Source organism: Leucoraja erinacea, chromosome 10 (genome assembly GCF_028641065.1).
Source record: "Leucoraja erinacea ecotype New England chromosome 10, Leri_hhj_1, whole genome shotgun sequence".
NCBI classification, from domain to species: Eukaryota; Metazoa; Chordata; class Chondrichthyes; order Rajiformes; family Rajidae; genus Leucoraja; species Leucoraja erinaceus.
This window is the reverse complement of record NC_073386.1, coordinates 13,020,781-13,037,965: the sequence shown is the minus strand read 5'-3', so window position 1 is coordinate 13,037,965 and position 17,185 is coordinate 13,020,781. Positions and strand designations below refer to the sequence as shown.

General features: G+C 41.0%; 1 protein-coding gene across 1 annotated transcript in view; it reads right to left on the bottom strand.

The window, feature by feature from the left end:
* Positions 1-14,477: 14,477 nt before the first annotated feature.
* LOC129700794 (transmembrane protein 125-like) overlaps positions 14,478-17,185 on the bottom strand; it is a 4,664-nt gene continuing 1,956 nt past the window's right edge. Inside the window, exon 2 of the mRNA XM_055641494.1 lies at positions 14,478-17,107. Coding sequence (XP_055497469.1) covers positions 16,253-16,915 — 663 coding nt within the window. The 5' untranslated portion in view covers positions 16,916-17,107 and the 3' untranslated portion in view covers positions 14,478-16,252. The remainder of the gene's footprint in view (positions 17,108-17,185) is intronic.

The following is a 17,185-nucleotide window of genomic DNA, read 5'->3' as shown; positions in this document are numbered from 1 at the left end:
GCTCCCGACTTGGCCTCACCCAAGGCTGCGAGCCCTTGATGTTGCTTCCGCAGTGGTCACGGTGGGAGCAATCCCAGGCAAGGGATCCGCTCCGATGTTACATCCGTGCCCCGCGACGGGGCTCACGGCAGTCCGAGGAGGCTTCCAGCTCCATCGTTGGAAGGCCGCAGACCCCGGAGAATGTGATCCAAAAATTAATCACATCACCGGGAAGGTAAGAACCTGAAAAAAAGTTTCTCCTGATCCCATCCCCCCTCCCCCCACATAAAACAAACCGAAGAACATTAAAACAAAAACTTTTAACAAACTAAAAAATAACAAAAAGAGTGAAAAGACGAAATCAACCCCATTGGTACCAGGAAACTAAAATTGTCCATGAATCTACTAACTGCAGAAACCAGGAACTGCAGATGCTGGTTAATACATAAAAGGACACAAAGTGCTGAAGTAACTCAGCAGGTCAAGCAGCATCTCTGGAGAAAGACACAAGATGCTGGAGTAACTCAGCGGGACAGGCAGCATCTCTGGAAAGAAGGAATGGGTAATGTATTGGGTCCAGACACTTCTGGAGAACATGGATTGGTGCTATTTCAGGTCAGGTCTATCTGAAGAATGATCCTGACCCAAACGTCACATATCTATGTCCTCCACAGATGCTGTTTGACCTGTTGAGTCACTCCAGCACCATGTGTCTAACAATCTATAAACTGATTCTTTTCAAATTCAAACTGGAGTATGAGATTAAATTAGCGCAAAGTAATAAACTAAACTTAAAATTCCTAATTCAGATGTTGCAGCTGAAGCTAATGTTTAACGTTAGTTGGTTTCTTGTCTTTGTATAATATCACATACAGTAAATACTGAGTTCAAATGGCATTGTTAACTGAATGGAACTATAGTAAAGATGGAAACAGGTTTGTAGGTTAATTGGCTTCAGGTAATAGTAAATTGTCTCAAGTGATCCTAATATCACTAGTAGGATAGTGTTAATGCACGGGGTTATCGCTGGATGGAGCAGACTCGGTGGGCCAAAGGGCCTGTTTCAATGCTGTACCTCTAAAGGCTAGAGATTAAGTAAAGACTTTACCTTAAGTCTGAGTGGATTGCCCAGCCATTGAAAAGCCCACGCAATTTTAATTTAATTGAATTTCATCAATCTAAACCCAATGCCTCTGCAAAGTGAGCCACTTTATCCACCCGAATGACTATTGAGTATGCACCAAAGGTCAAGGAAGGAAGCAAATTTCCTCTACTTGAGTTGACCCTCATTTTCCCATTCAGAGGGGAAAAGAGGCTAATGACCTTTACTCAGCAGGTCAGGCAGTATCTCTGGAGAAAGGGAACAGGAAACGAGAGGTACAAACGGTGATGCAGAGAGATGTAGAACAAATGAATGAAAGATATGCAAAAAAAAGTAAGGATGATACAGGAAACAGGCCATTGTTAATTGTTTGCTAGGTGAGAACAAGAAGCTGGTGAGACGGGTGGGAGAGGGATTGAGAGAGAGGCAATGCAGGGGTTACTTGAGACATCAATACTTCATACCACTGGGTTGTAAGATTCCCAAGCAAAATATAAGAAATAAGCGAAATCATAATCATACTTTATCATAAGATAAAGATTTTTCCCTGACTGTGTCCGCACAGCCTACCATTCCAACTCTCATTGGTACAATTTTTCCCCTCTGCCTTTGTGGCCTATCAGCATTGTTGAGCAACACTCAGATCAGGAAGGAGTCAGAAGGCAAAGTGCTAACCAGCCAAATATAAATAAGACAAACATAATGAAGGGTGAGCGATGAACTGAAGGTGTTTCTCATTTTTACGATGCAGTGTATTGAACTCAATGAAAGTGACAACTAGAGAATGGTATGAATCTACTGCCAATAACAGTGTAAATGATATTAAATATCATGGAAGTGTTAAAGAGCTACGTGAAATGTGTTACTTTCTAAGTTTGTGTACTCTGTAGAACAAATAACCTTTTGATTATTTTCTCTTTTGTTTCCTGCCATTAGAACTCTCATTGTTTGGGTGATTGGAAGAAAGCACAAAATTAAAATTAAGCAATCATATACGTGCAGATAACATGCACAGGCTCTTATTCCTGCAGAACTTGTTTACACTATTATATATTTAGATATTGGGCAACATAGGTAAATTCCAGGTTGTGAATGACATAACAATAACCAGTGAAACATAGAAACATAGAAAATAAGTAAAGGAGTAGGTCATTTGACCCTTCGAGCCATCACCGCCATTCAATATGATCATGGCTGATCATCCAATATGATCATGGCTGATCATGGCTGATCATCCCTGTTCGTGCTTTCTCCCCATATCCCTTGATTCCGTTAGCCCTAAGAGCTATATCTAACTCTCTCTTGAAAACATCAATGAAGATCACTGAAGATCACTGAAGATCAAAGAAGATGGGTCCAGGTAACCTACAGAGTGAAACCAGAATTTGTGATGATGTAATAAAGAGCTTGAGAACCGTTTGCTGCTGTTAAGTATGAGAATAACATTAACATAAGGTTTACTCTATTTCAAATCTGCTGCCTATTATGAGTACCCTGTATTATCAAGAGGCCAGTGTGTGTATGTATACCCTGGTCTTTTACTCTTCAATACTGTCAGACGTGAGGCACTTATAGACCTCAAGAGAGGAGGGGAACATGTAAACAGCAGTCACTTGCAGCCAGGTCGTTTTCCCTTGGTCACCGAGTGGCTGGCAATAGAACTTGATCTTTATTATAAGTGAATGCCATATTTTAGCATTCCTTCCTGTTCAACTTGCGAAGGAGTTCTGATCTAACCTCTGATTTCAGGTTTATGATTCTGCCTGTAAATTCATCAGGTGCCTGTGGTTTCATTCACACAGGTTTGTGGAGAAGGACCAGTTGAGTTCTGAGCATTAGTACGGACAACCCACGACCTTTATCCAAATGTGTCCTCTTTCATTGTCTTCCCTCAGGGGCAGCTACACAGAGTTACATAAAGTTTTCACACACAGAGTTGCGAGTCTGTGGAATTCTCTGCCGCAGAGGGCGGTGGAGGCCGGTTCTCTGGATACTTCCAAGAGAGAGCTAGATAGGGCTGTTAAAGATAGCAGAGTCGGGGGATATGGGGATAGCTTAATTCAAGTCGAGAAAGTGGCCTTTACGCATACTATATAATGTATGTACTAACTCAAGAGTCACAAATTGAACAGCAGATTAAAAATATCCTGCTTTAAGAGAACAATGTTGTGCTTTGTTCACCTTTAAGAATTAAAAACCTTAAGGGCTTGTCCCACGAGCATGCGACTCCATGCGGCAAGCGCGACCTAAAGGGCCGGTCCCACCAGCATGCGCCTGCATGCGGCAAGCGCGACCTAACGTGGTCGCTTGAGCCGTACAGCCTCGCGGGGCCGGTCCCACTTCGATCTCCGGAGCTATATGGAGTTGTGCGGAGCTAGTCCCGACATCGCGCGGGGCTCCAAAAAACTGACTGTGTTAAAAAATTCTGCGCGGCAAAGGCCTGCCGGCCCGCAGCCGCTGCGACGCCGTACGTCACGCGTGAAGCTCGCACTTCTTGTCACTCACTCGACCTCCACGCTTGCCGCATGCAGGCGCATGCTGGTGGGACCAGCCCTTTAGGTCGCGCTTGCCGCATGGAGTCGCATGCTCGTGGGACAGGCCCTTAACCTGCCATGAAAATGAGGCTGGTTGCACAAACGTAGGGTGGTTAGGAGGAGGGATTTGGAGATGAATTACCAGTGACAGCACAGTAACGCAACTGGTAGAGCTGCTGCCTCATTGCAGCAGAAATATGGGTTCAATCCTGACCCCGGATTCCGTCAGTGTGGGGTTTCCACAGTCTCCCTGAGACCACGTGGGATTCCTCTGGGTGATCTGGTTTCCTCCCACATCCCCAAATATGCGCAGGTTTGTAGGTTAATTGTGGATGAGAAAGTGGGATAAAATAGAACTAGTGTGAACAGCTGATCGATGGTTGGCATGGACTCGGTGGGCCGAAGCATCTCTTTCCATGTTGTTGCTAAACTAAACCAGTGCTTTGCCAATTACTGATCCATGAATCAAGAGGTCTGTATACCTTTAGTTCCAAAATCACAGAGCCTACACTTTGTAGGGAATAGTGACTTTCACAAATATTCTAGAGGAAGATTTGTTTAAGAAAGAACTGCAGATGCTGGAAAAATCGAACGTAGACAAAAATGCTGGAGAAACTCAGCGGGTGAGGCAGCATCCATCGAGCGAAGGAATAGGTGACGTTTCAGATCGAGACCCTTCTTCAGACTGATGTGGAGGTGGGAGGGGGCGAGAAGAAGAAAGGAAGAGGCTGAGACAGTGGGCTGTGGGAGAACTGAGAAGAGGAGGGGAAGGAGGGAGAAAGCAAGGACCACCTGAAATTGGAGAAATCAATGTTCATACCGCTGGGGTGTAAACTACCCCAAGCGAAATATGAGGTGCTACTCCTCCTAATTGTGGTGGGACTCACTCTGGCCATGGAGGATGCCCAGGATAGAAAGGTCGGATTCGGAATGGGAAGGGGAGTTGAAGTGCTGAGCCACCGGGAGGTCAGGTTGGTTATTGCGAACCGAGCGGAGGTGTTGGGCGAAGTGATCGCCAAGCCTACACTTGGTCTCACCGATGTACAGCAGCTGACACCCAGAGCAGCGGATGCAATAGATGAGGTTGGAGGAGGTGCAGGTGAATCTCTGCCTGCCTTGAAAGACTGCTTGGGTCCTTGGATGGAGTCAAGGGGGGAGGTAAAGCAACAAGTGTAGCATTTTCTTCGGTTGCAAGGGAAAGTAGCAGGGTGGTTTGGGTGGGAAGGGACGAATTGACCAGGGAGTCACGGAGGGAGCGGTCTCTGCGGAAAGCCGAAAGGGGAGGAGATGGGAAGATGTGGCCAGTGGTGGGATCCCGTGGAGGTGGCGAGAGGTGGCCAGAGGAAGATTCGATTTTTAATATAAAAATAGCAAGATTCTGGGCGAGAGGGAGCACCATTTTCATTCTCACATGGTTAGCTACTGACTGTGTACTGCGAATCTCAGCTCAGTATGAGTTGCGTTTTAAGGATGTGAGGTGTGACCTGTTGATCTGAGTTCTGGCATTCACTAATTGAAACAAGCCTCACACATTGGTGGTCTCTTCACATGGGATCTACAATGAGCAAATATCATCCAAGGGGGTGCTTCATATCACAAAGTGCCCAGTCCAATGTTCTGCTGGTCAGGACATCAACAGGGAATAGGAACAAACACTTCAACGCTTTGTATGCATGAAATGAATGCACAAAGGGTCAACATCTAGGCACCAAAGTCTAGATAACATTCTGCCAAATGTGCACTGTAGCATTTCTGAAGGGAGAGTGTACGCTGGCGCGCTTTAGCTGCCGCTGCTCTCTCTTCATATTGTGTTTTTGATTTTTGTCTTTGGATTGAATTCTGTCTTTAATTTGTGTACTGGTGATGTCTTTACTATTTATTTCATTCCGCTTACATGTTTTTACTCTATTTGCTAAATTTTGTAAGGTGTCCTGGAGACTCTTGAAAGGCGCCCATAAATAAAATTTATTATTATTATTATTATTTCTGAAGGCAACATGCCCTCCTTAGGGGAAGACACAAATTGCTGGAATAACTCAGTGGGCCTGGCGACTTCCATGGAGAACATGGATGTTCTTTCGAGTCGGGACCCTTCATCATACAGATTGAAGGGGTGGTTGGAACAAAATTCTGGAAGAGTGGAGGGACAGGTTAAAGGGTGGCTTCAGGGTAATGGTAAAGGATAGGTATGAGGAGGTGTCTGAGAGCTGGTGCTTGGCCTCAGCACAATAGAGGTCACTGAAAGATTGCAATGGCACCTCCCTTTTATTGGCGGGTTTAATGACAATGTTGGGATTGTTACTGAGTGTGTCTGTGGGATCGTGGTTAATGGGACTATGAGGGCATGGCCAATGGGTCCATGGGGCCCTGGTCAAGAGGACGATATATTTGCGGAGTCATGGCCAAGGGGAAGGTCCTCGCAGTCATTGTTCAGAACACCTAACAGAACTTGATGAGCAACTTATTCATAGCAGTTGCACTACCTGTTTCGCCTACATTCTAGAACAGCATTTTTTAAATTCTTTTGAACAATTTAATAACATATGCACGTGAACCCCAAGCTTTTTTGGACAGCCACTGCTTTTAGTTTTTCTCCATTTAGAAAGCATTCAGTTTAATCATTTTTTTTAGATCAAATATCAATGACTTCACATTTGCCTGCATTAATTATCAATGGTCATAATTTTGCTCATTTGCTCGATCTCTCTTTACTTTATGGTTCTCACGGACTCTGCTCATGATGCCACCTGCCTTTATATCAATGACAAAGTGCATTATGTGATAATCAGGTCACATATATATTGCACTGGTGCCCCCTGTTTTATATTTAGCATCACCGGACAATGCTTTGAAGGGTCGGTTGAGAAAGATGATCAGAAAAGACGGGTTGCGATTATGTTCCATTACGTTTGTAGGAGGGGATTTTGTGCTGCATCCATAACCTGTATTTGACTTGACTTAGATAGGCAAGGCCACAAAATAAAACACTCATTCAGTGGTGAGTCTATCTAACAAGTTGGCTTATTAAAGATTGCTTGTAGTGTACAACAGACTGAGAGAACCCAAAGTGTTTCAAAGATTCATAGTACCTTCAGCATTTTATATTCTCATGGCACAATAGTTACTTGTCAATCTGAAATCAGCCATCATTACTCAATGTCTTTGTAACCTTTCATCTTTGTCTTTCCCCAGAGTCATCTTTACCTTTATGTTTCCTGTTATTTTTAATGCCTCTCTCTCATATCTAACAAATGGACAAAATACCCATTTCCTCTTCGCCTAGTTTACAGCCTCCAACATTAAGTTCCTCACTTAAATTCTGCACGTGCGCCTTGCAAATGGCGGAAGTGATATGGGAAGTCAAAAGGTGAGTCAGGGTGGAATAGTTTGGCACAGAAGCTAATCTACTTATTTGTCATAACTGCATGCTAATACTGCAGTTCAGCTAAAACACACAACTTTATGTTTACACATCGATATGGAAGTGATATATTTGATTGTACATGTTGCACTGTGCACTTTGAAAGTAAATTCAGTAAATCACTTTCAACTATTACCTTCTATGTCACGCCGGGTATTTCGGTATCGCTATTATGGGAAACCTTCAAGGCATATATTCGCGGCGTCATAATCTCTTACCAAAGTTTTCAAAATAAGGAAAATAGAAGAGAACTTCAGCGGATAGAACAGGAAATAAAATTACTAGAACTGGACAATGCAACTGACCCAACCATAGATAAACATAATAAGATAACTTTATTGAAATATAAAATCAATAGAATACTATCGGCAAGAGTAATAAGACTATTCCAAATTACAAAACAAGCACACTTCGAATTTGGGGATAAGCCACATACATTACTTGCGAGGCAACTGAAGCAACAAGAAAAGGAAAAAACTATCACTAAAATTAAATCGGATAAGGGTGAGTTCCTAACACTGCCAAAGGATATTAATAAGAGGTTTGCCCAATTTTATCATAATTTATATACATCTAAAATAAATACAGATGTTAGTAAAATTACAATTTTTTTAGATAATTGCAATCTCCCAAAATTGGATAGTTTAGAACAAGAGCAATTAGGAGCACGGATTACTAGTGAAGAAATAAAACAAATAATAAACTCACTGAAAAATGGGAAGACCCTAGGACCAGATGGTTTTAGTAATGAATTTTATAAAAGATTTCAGGAGTCAATTGTACCAAGATTATTTAATTTATACACGCAGGCTTATACCGAAAATAAACTTCCAGAAACCCTAGCAGAAGCAACAATAACGCTTATACCAACAAAAAGATAAAGATTTAGATGAACTGGGTTCTTATAGAGCTACTTCACTTCTAAATACGGATCAGAAAATTTTAGCAAAGATTCTAGCTAGAAGAATAAATAATTATATTAATTATTTACTGTACACCGACAATGACAATTAAAATTGAATCTGAATCTGAATCTGAATTTAATAAATACGGATCAAACGTGATTTATACCCAAAAGACAATCATTTAATAATTTGAGAAGGCTTTTCAATATAATGTACTCTCACAATGAGGACAATAAAGATATTTCAGTTGTTACGCTGGATGCAGAGAAGACATTTGATCAGGTAGAATGGCAATATTTATATAAGGTACTCCAAAAATTTAATACGGGAGAGAATTTTATTAGATGGGTTAAACTACTTTACGATAGACCTACGGCAAGAATATTAACTAACAATATGCTATCTCCAAAATTTTACTTATCAAGGGGTAATAGGCAAGGTTGTGCCTCATCACCATTGCTATTTGCCTTTATGATAGAACCGCTGGCCGAAGGGATTAGAAATCACCCGAATATTTACGGATACAACACTAAGGACTCAAAGAATAAAATTTCATTATACGCTGATGATATCCTATTATATATTACTAATACACAAACAAGTATACCCACCTTAACACTAATTGAGGAATTCGGCTCTTTTTCAGGATATAGAATAAATTGGAATAAAAGCGAAATTATGTCTTTAAAACCACAGGATTCGAGACACTTACTAAAATTCCCCTTCAAAATTGCAACAGAAAAATTCAAGTATCTGGGTATTCAAATTACGAGAAGACACAAATCATTATTTAGTGCCAATTTTATACCACTATTAAATAAACTGAATGTTATGATTAAATTTTGGAAAAAGCTTCCGCTCTCATTGATAGGTAGAATTAACGCTATAAAAATGACTTTCTTACCACAATTAATATATTTGTTTCAAGCAATCCCAATATATATTCCAAAATACTTTTTCAAAAAACTAGATTCTACTATCACTGATTTTATATGGGATTACAGAGCACACAGAATTCAACAAAAGCATTTGTGTAAACCTAAAGAAGTTGGGGGTTTATCATTACCTAACTTTATGTATTACTACTGGGCAGTGCATATTAAGAGCATAATGTACTGGTTGGATAGTTCCACTCAGCAGTTGGAGTGGATAAGAATGGAGAAAGAGGAGTGCTATCCGCACGATATAGGAACGATCTTGCTCTCACCGATAAAATTGAATAGTATAATATATAAGAAGAACCCAATTATTCACAATACAATAAGAATTTGGAAACAAATAAAAGTATCCTTGAAATTAAATAATCAGTACTAACCCCACTATTGAACAACCCCGCATTCAAGCCAGCTCTCATCGACAAAACATATCAACAATGGGATAGACTGAGGATTAGGAAAGTAGGGGATATGTATGAATTGGGCAAACTGTTATCATTTCAACATTTCAAATTAAAATTTAAACTTAAGGATAATCAATATTTTAAATATATACAGATATGTGACTTTATGAAGAAATATACACATAGATTTCAAACTATAGTTTTAGACCCTTTAGAAGAAGCAGTGAATATTAAGGCTGATTCACAAAAACGAATATACTTTTATAATAATATATTAAATAGAGAATTACCCTCAACAGAAGCACTAAGAGAAGATTGGGAACATGAGCTAATGATAAAGATCTCGAAGGATAGATGGGAAAAGTATCTGATGAACACACATAATTGTTCTATTAATGCAAGACATAATTTAATTCAATTCAAATTATTATATAGACTATTATTCAAAAACGAGGTTGAATAAATTTTATCCAAAAGTCTCTCCCAGATGCGATAAATGTTTGTTTCAAAACGCTAATATAACACATTCATTTGTAGGGTGTACAAAGTTGAATAAATTTTGGAGCGATATATTTGATATATTTACAAAGCTTTTCAAGTCCAGAATAGAACCTAAAACGGAATGGATTATATTTGGAATAATAGTAGAAGATATCAATATAAATAAAGACCAAAACGTTTTTTTTAATTATGGGTTAATAATTGGAAAGAAATTGATACTTAAATTTTGGAAAAATACAACCATACCAACTGTTAAAATGTGGATTAGGAATATGATGGACATAGCACGCCTTGAAGAAATGAGACTCCGACTAATAGATAAATATGACCAATTCTTAAGGAGTTGGTCTCCTTTCATCGACTTTTTGGAATCATGCGATGCAGCGGTTCCGTAAAGATTGCTGATTTCAGTTCATGCCGTGGATAGATCTGCATCTCCGAATAAAGATTTGAAAATTTCTCTTTTAAGGGGCCTTCTCTCCTATTTCTACTTTCCACTTTTTCTTTTTTTTTTATATATATACACACTTCACGTTTTTCTATTCTCTACCATCTATTTTTCCTCTTTTTCCCCTTTCTATTGTTTTTTTTTTCTTGTCTTGCTTACTTCCTTCTCAAAACATAAAACTAGAAGTTGTACATAGAATGGATTACGGTATGACATAGTTGGCACCTAAAATTAGGTTCCACTGTACTGTTTTGTACTGTATTAACTTCTAATAAAATAAATTTAAAAAAAAACTATTACCTTCTAAAGGAGGAACTGCTATTTAAAACAGGACTCCAAATACCAAGCAACAGAGCAACTGACAAATCCTGCCACTTAAGTTCTGCTATTTTATTGGAATAAATCCTTTCAGCTAAGTATACCTTCCATCTTTGGTTCGTGACTGGATCATATTTTTGGTTAGCAATGTAATATTTCTGGTTAGCAATGTGTAATTAGTAGTTGCGGAAACACAGTCCCTACTGTCTGGTTTCAGGGCCCTAGTGCAGTTACATTATTCAGCTTTACATGGCTGCAGAACTGGACAAAGGCGGGTTTAATAATGTGCTGACTGCAAGACAGAATACTAGGCTCCAAACCCATCAGTAAACACAACCATGTGATGAATGTTAGTCATAGGGCTGCCAACTTTCTCACTCCCAAATAAGGGACAAAAGGTCAAAATAAGGGACAAATTCCTGACAGCAATTCGTTGGTCGGCTCGGCCGTGGCTGGGTGAATGATGAATTGGCCCGGGTGCTGGACTGCACACCAAGCCCAGCCGGCGGGCCAGCAGAGGAGTTTTGGCCCGGGCCGTGCGACATCGTGCTCAAAGTCCGGCACCCCATCCAACTCATGAACCTATGATCGGCCATGAGAAGGAGGGGTGGTGGTGTCGACGGTAAGCGAAGGTCCGAAGGTCGGACGGCAGGCCGGGCTGCCGACTGACGGGGCCACGGGCGAGGCGTTGCTGCTGCACTCCATGGGCTGCACCACGTCGGGACGAGTGAGGCGGGGCCGGACGTGGCGCTCCGACCCGACAGTCCCCTCGACCCGAGTTGTAGCAGTCAAATACGGGACAAGGGCAGTCCCGTATGGGACTAACAATTTTAGCTCAATATATGGGATGTCCTGGCTAATACGGGACAGTCGGCAACCCCAGGTAGTCAGAACCATTGTTCATATCTACTTCCTAGGCCAGAGGTTGAAGGAAATAAAATATCATGAATGATAATTTTTTTTTTTGTTGCAATTTTTCACAACAAATCAGTTTAAAAGTCACAATCATAACACTAATCTACTTCAACGAACACATTGAATATTGCACGTAGTTATGAATTACAAAGGCAATTAAAAGCTTGGAGAATGTAGAACTGGGTATCAGATAAAACTCCCATCATTTTACAGACACCACAATATAATTGATTGTGTCTGTAAAAGAACAGTACTTGTACTGTTAACACGGTACCTATGGTACTCCTATAACATGGTACCTGCCACCCAGTTCTCCATTCTCCATGCATTTCATTGTCTTGGTACTCACTAACCTCTTGCGCAATATCTACTGTGTTCAGTTTAAAGATGGGCCAATGACACAATTGGGTGGCTAATGAACCACTAGACGTGTTGCACAGATAGAAGAGAAACAAGCCACAAAATTGAGTTCATTTGCTCACATTTAATATGCCAATGTATCAATGTTTTCCACAGGTCAGACAACCAAGGTGGTCACATCTTGGTCAGTTCATACCCACTAGGAAATTATTTCAAGTACATTGGTACACAATATCCCTTGGCACATTAGATACTTGCCTGGATCAGTCCCACAGGCAATGAATCACCTCTGGCCATTTCTACCATTATCAAACTAAATTAGATTCATAGTCATATTGTGAGGAAACAGGCCCTTCAGCCCTTTCCTTCCCAAATTGACCAACATGTCCGTTATACATATCCCACCTGCCTGCATTTGGCCTATATCACTCTAAACCTATCCTCTCCATGTACCTGTCGAAATGTTTCTTAAACGTTGCAATAGTACCTGCCTCAACTACATCCGAACATAGCTCGTTCCATATACCCACCACTCCATGTGTAGAAGGTTTACCCCTCAGGTTTCTATTAAATCTCCCCCCCCCTCACTTTAAACCTATGTCCTCTGGTTCTAAATTCCCCTGCTCTGGGCAACAGACTTTGTGCTTTTACCCGATCTATTCCACTCATGATTTTGTACACCTCTACATGAGATCACCTCTCATCCTCCTGCGCTCCAAGGAAGAGAGTCCCAGCCTGCTCAACGTCTCTACAGCTCAAACCCTTGACTGCTGGCAATATCCTCATCAATCTTCTCTGCACTCTTTCCAGCCTGACAACATCTTTCCCATAACAAGGTGCCCAGAACTGAACACAATATTCTAAACGTGGCCTCACCAACATCTGATATAACTGCAACATGACCTCCCAACTTCTATACTGCTAAATTGATGCATTAGATTACAACCTATGACCTTTGCTGATTGGACACTGAATGACAACAAGCAAACTAAGCAGCATATAGAACATAGAAACATAGAAAAATAGGTGCAGGAATAGGCCATTCGGCCCTTCGGGCCAGCACCACCAGTCAATATTCCCCCATATCCCTTGATTCCTTTAGCCCCAAGAGCTAAATCTAACTATCTCTTGAAAGAATCCAGTGAATTGGCCTCCACTACCTTTTGTGGCAAAGAATTTCACCGATTCACAACACCCTGGGTAAAAAGGTTTTTCCCCATCTCAGTCCTAAATTACCTACTCCTTATTCTTAAATGTGACCCCTGGTTCTGGACTCCCCTTATTGACAAGGAGACAAGAATTAATGAGTTTAAGATGCATAAGTCTCATCATGCAGCACACACATTTGCTCACTGAAAAAGCAACCTGTGTCATGTTTCCACAAAGATTCACTGCTTTGCTATATTATACACTTCAATGCAAGGTGCTGCAATGTCCGTAGAAAGGTCCCGATCCAAAACATCATCCATCTATTTCCCTTCGCGGATGCTATCTGACCGGCTGAGTTCCTCCAGCAATTTTGTTTTACTCAAGATCCCAGCATCTTGTGGTGCAAATGTCTGCCAGGTGAATCAGCCTGTATATCACAGTAATAAACATCGAGCAAATCAACAAAGGGTTCAGTCAGGGCACTGAAATAGATCCCCGAGGTGGGCTCTCAGGTACCAGGGGTTAGACCTCGCGCATCGGGAACTGTTGCTTCTCCTTGTCCCTTGCATTTTTTACTTACTTCCACAACAGCATGTTGTACAGTTGGGCTGTGGTAGCCACAGAGAGACCACCTTACCAGTGGTTACCATGCCAGTAACTCCTCTGCAGACAACTTACAAAGGGAACCATGTAGGTGTTGTGTTAACCCACAAACATGTGTACTAAACGGCATAGCATCTAAAAGATATACTTTTGCCAACACATTTTCAGGCATTAGTGATTACACATAGGAAAGCCTTTGACCTGAAAGGTGAACTTTTCTCTTTCCACAGATGTTGTCTGACCATTTCCAGTATTTTCTGTTTTTCTTCTGTATTTCCAGCATCTGCAGCTTTTTTGATTTGTTTCTTTTTGGGGGAGGTTACTGGTTTAACTTGAAGTCAACAAATCCTCTGCACTGTAATGGATGGAGAAAAATGTCTTTTTCAGAAATCCTCTCCCTCCTTTTGGAATTATTTAGTGGAAAAAGAAATTTTAAAGGTGATACATTAGTAAAAAATGGAATATGCAGTCCATGTACATCAATCATCACTTAAACAGTTTAGAAGCTCAAAGGAAAATTATTTGACCTGCAGACTCAGCTTTTGACTGAAGAACATCCTTTGGGAAGCAGTTTAGTTTTAGTTTGACCAACGATCACACCATACACCATACACTAGCACTATCCTACACTAGGGACAATTTATAATCTACATAATCTAATTAACCTACAAACCTGTACTTCTTTGGTGTGTGGGAGGAAACCGGAGCACCCAAAGAAAACCCACACAGTCACGGGGAGAACATACGAACTCCGTACAGACAGCACCCATTAGTCAAGATCAAACCTGGGTCTCTGGCGCTGCAAGGCAGCATCTCTAACACTGCGCCACCCCTAAACATTCCACATCTTGGAAACCATTTATTGTAAATAGACTTCAGTAACCAAGTATTAGAGGTCAATATTTGCATAATTTAGATTACTGTAAATATCAGAGGGTTCATTCAATCCAAACAATTCTTTGTTTACATCTACCCACCCATGGTAAGCACACCAATGTGTGTTTGTCCATACACTCTTGCTCTGCATTCTATAAATGTCTGTTGTGTGTATGTGCACATCTATCCTTAAATAGTCAAGTGTGCGTAAAGAAACAAGACAACTCGGACTTTAAGTCCCAAACTTATTTTATTTTAAGCTGTTGTTATTGACGGACTAATCGGAATGATACAACATCACTTTCACCTTCCCCCATTGACAAGCAACCAAAACAACAGAATAGATAACCAATTTATTTGTGCAAAAATCAAATTATAATTTTATTTATAATTCTATATTACTTTGACTTCATTTACGTTTCTATATGCATTTATTTCAAATCTTTGAATTAATATAAATGACAGCAATAGTACTGAATTCACAGAAGCCTGTAATACGCTGCCTATACTTCATTTAGTTTAATTAATATAAATCTTAACATGATTTAATGTGTTCACATTTTGACCTACAGCATGTATGTAGTGCCAGAGTTTGGAAATTGGTCAAAGTTATGTCACAAAGTTCACAATTGTCTTGCAGTGGCAGGAGCTTGCGTTCAATCCCGGCCTCAAATGCTGTCCGTGTGGAACTTGTACATTGTCCCAGTGACCAGCCAATGCCCCTGCGTTCCAAAAATGTGCTGGGAAAGAGCAACAAAATACCCCTGACGACTGTAAGTGGCAAATGATTCAATGGTGAGTTCATGGGTATGTGAGAGAGAATCGGTTACCAGGCCACAGGGAAATAAAGAAAGGGAAGATGGGACTAAAGAGGTAACTCAACTGGAACCAGCATGTATCCAAAGTCACATAATAAGGAAGTAATCAAGTTTACAACATATCGTTAAATCCCTTGTTATTATAATTGAGTCACAAGTTCACCAGTTCATAAATTATAGTTGAATTCAATCATGGCTGATCTCTGCCTCCTAATCCCATCTTCCTGTCTTCCCTTGACACCCGTTCTAATCACGAATTTGTCAAACTCTGCCTTAAAAACATCCACTGGCGGCCTCCACAGCCCCCTGTTGCAATGTTCCACAGATTAATTACCCTGTGACTAAAGAGGTTCATAAAGTCATACAGTACAGGAACAGGCCCTTCAGCCCATTGAGCCCATCCTGGATGTCAAGCTCCCATTTAGACTGATTTACATCGATCTCATTTTATTCTTTCCACATTCCCACCAACTCACCTCAAATCCACCCCCACCTATATACTGGGGGGCAAATTACAATGGCCAGGCAACCTATCAATCTGCACGTCTTTAGGTGTTCCATTTCCTCCCACATCCCAGAGATGAAACCTACACAGAGAACGTGCAAACTCCACAGACAGCATCCAAGGTCGGGATTGAACTTGGCTCACCAGCTCTTCCAGTTGTACCACTGAGCGGCCCCATTAACAAAACCCAGTATTTTACATCAGATGTCCTTTTCCATTTATTTCGACATTTATGAGAAAATCGAGATGAACCACGTCTACTTTGTACAGCGTTCTCAATGTCAGGGCGGAGACCTGGGTGGAAGATTGCAACCTTCACGTTGGTGCACCCTGTTTCGACTAATGCAATCAACCCGACGCGCACAAACAAATAGATCAAATAGAACAAGTTGAGCTACAACTTTAGGCTGCGCACGCCATACACAAGAAGAATGTCAGAGCAATTCGTTGTCTTGCAATAATCTCAGCCATCCCTTGCTTTATGACAGGTTGGTGGTTCTTGTGGAGATTGGCGTTTGCCTCTCCACAGCGTCACTTCCAGAAATGGTAAAAACATTTTGTTCCCTTCTGTCTGTGAACCTGGCTGTGATTTTAGGATAGATTTCGAAAATCGATACATAGAACAATAACGAGAGCAGGATAATGTGGCCAGCCACTGTTAGAGTCACTCCTGCGATTAATTTATCACTCCAAAATCTAGATGCTGGATAGAACTCAGACTGTACCAAAATTATCAGGACACAACCGCAGGTGAGTACTGCAAATCCAGTGAACAAAATAACAAGATAATCAAGTAGACCACCACTCCTTAACTTGTGAATGCGGGCTATGTTCCTCACGCAGTTCATATCCAGGAGCGCGGAGGTCAATAGTTGTTTAAAGAGAATGACTAAACATAATAAACACAAGACAATCCCTACGGCAAGCCTCCATTCGCCAGATTTACTGGTGGCCGTTGATATAACAACAATCCCCCCTATCCCAGACCCTAAAGCCAAGACCAAAACCACAGCGTTACACATCACCACACGTTTCATATCTTGGAACCACCACAGTTCCACCTGATCCTCCAAGATGCTTTGCTGGATCCTGGAGCGATTCGCTGGTAAACGGCCAGAAGTGATCTCGACTAGCTCAGACATCTGGAGATATTGTCTATCGGCACCCAAAACGAGAAGAAATTAAAACAAGTCTTCAACACACCGGGCAAATAATAAATGTCAAAGAGTTTTGTAAGCTGGCGGCTCTGTTGCAAATATTCCTAATGTCCGAGACTCATAAAAGTTACACTTGTAAGTCGCTGATCCCTAAGCTCATCTGGATGCCAATGTGATCTGGGGATAGAAACATAATTTATAAGTTCTTCGTTTCTATTTTCTCTAGAGACATTAAATCACAGTCTTAACACAATT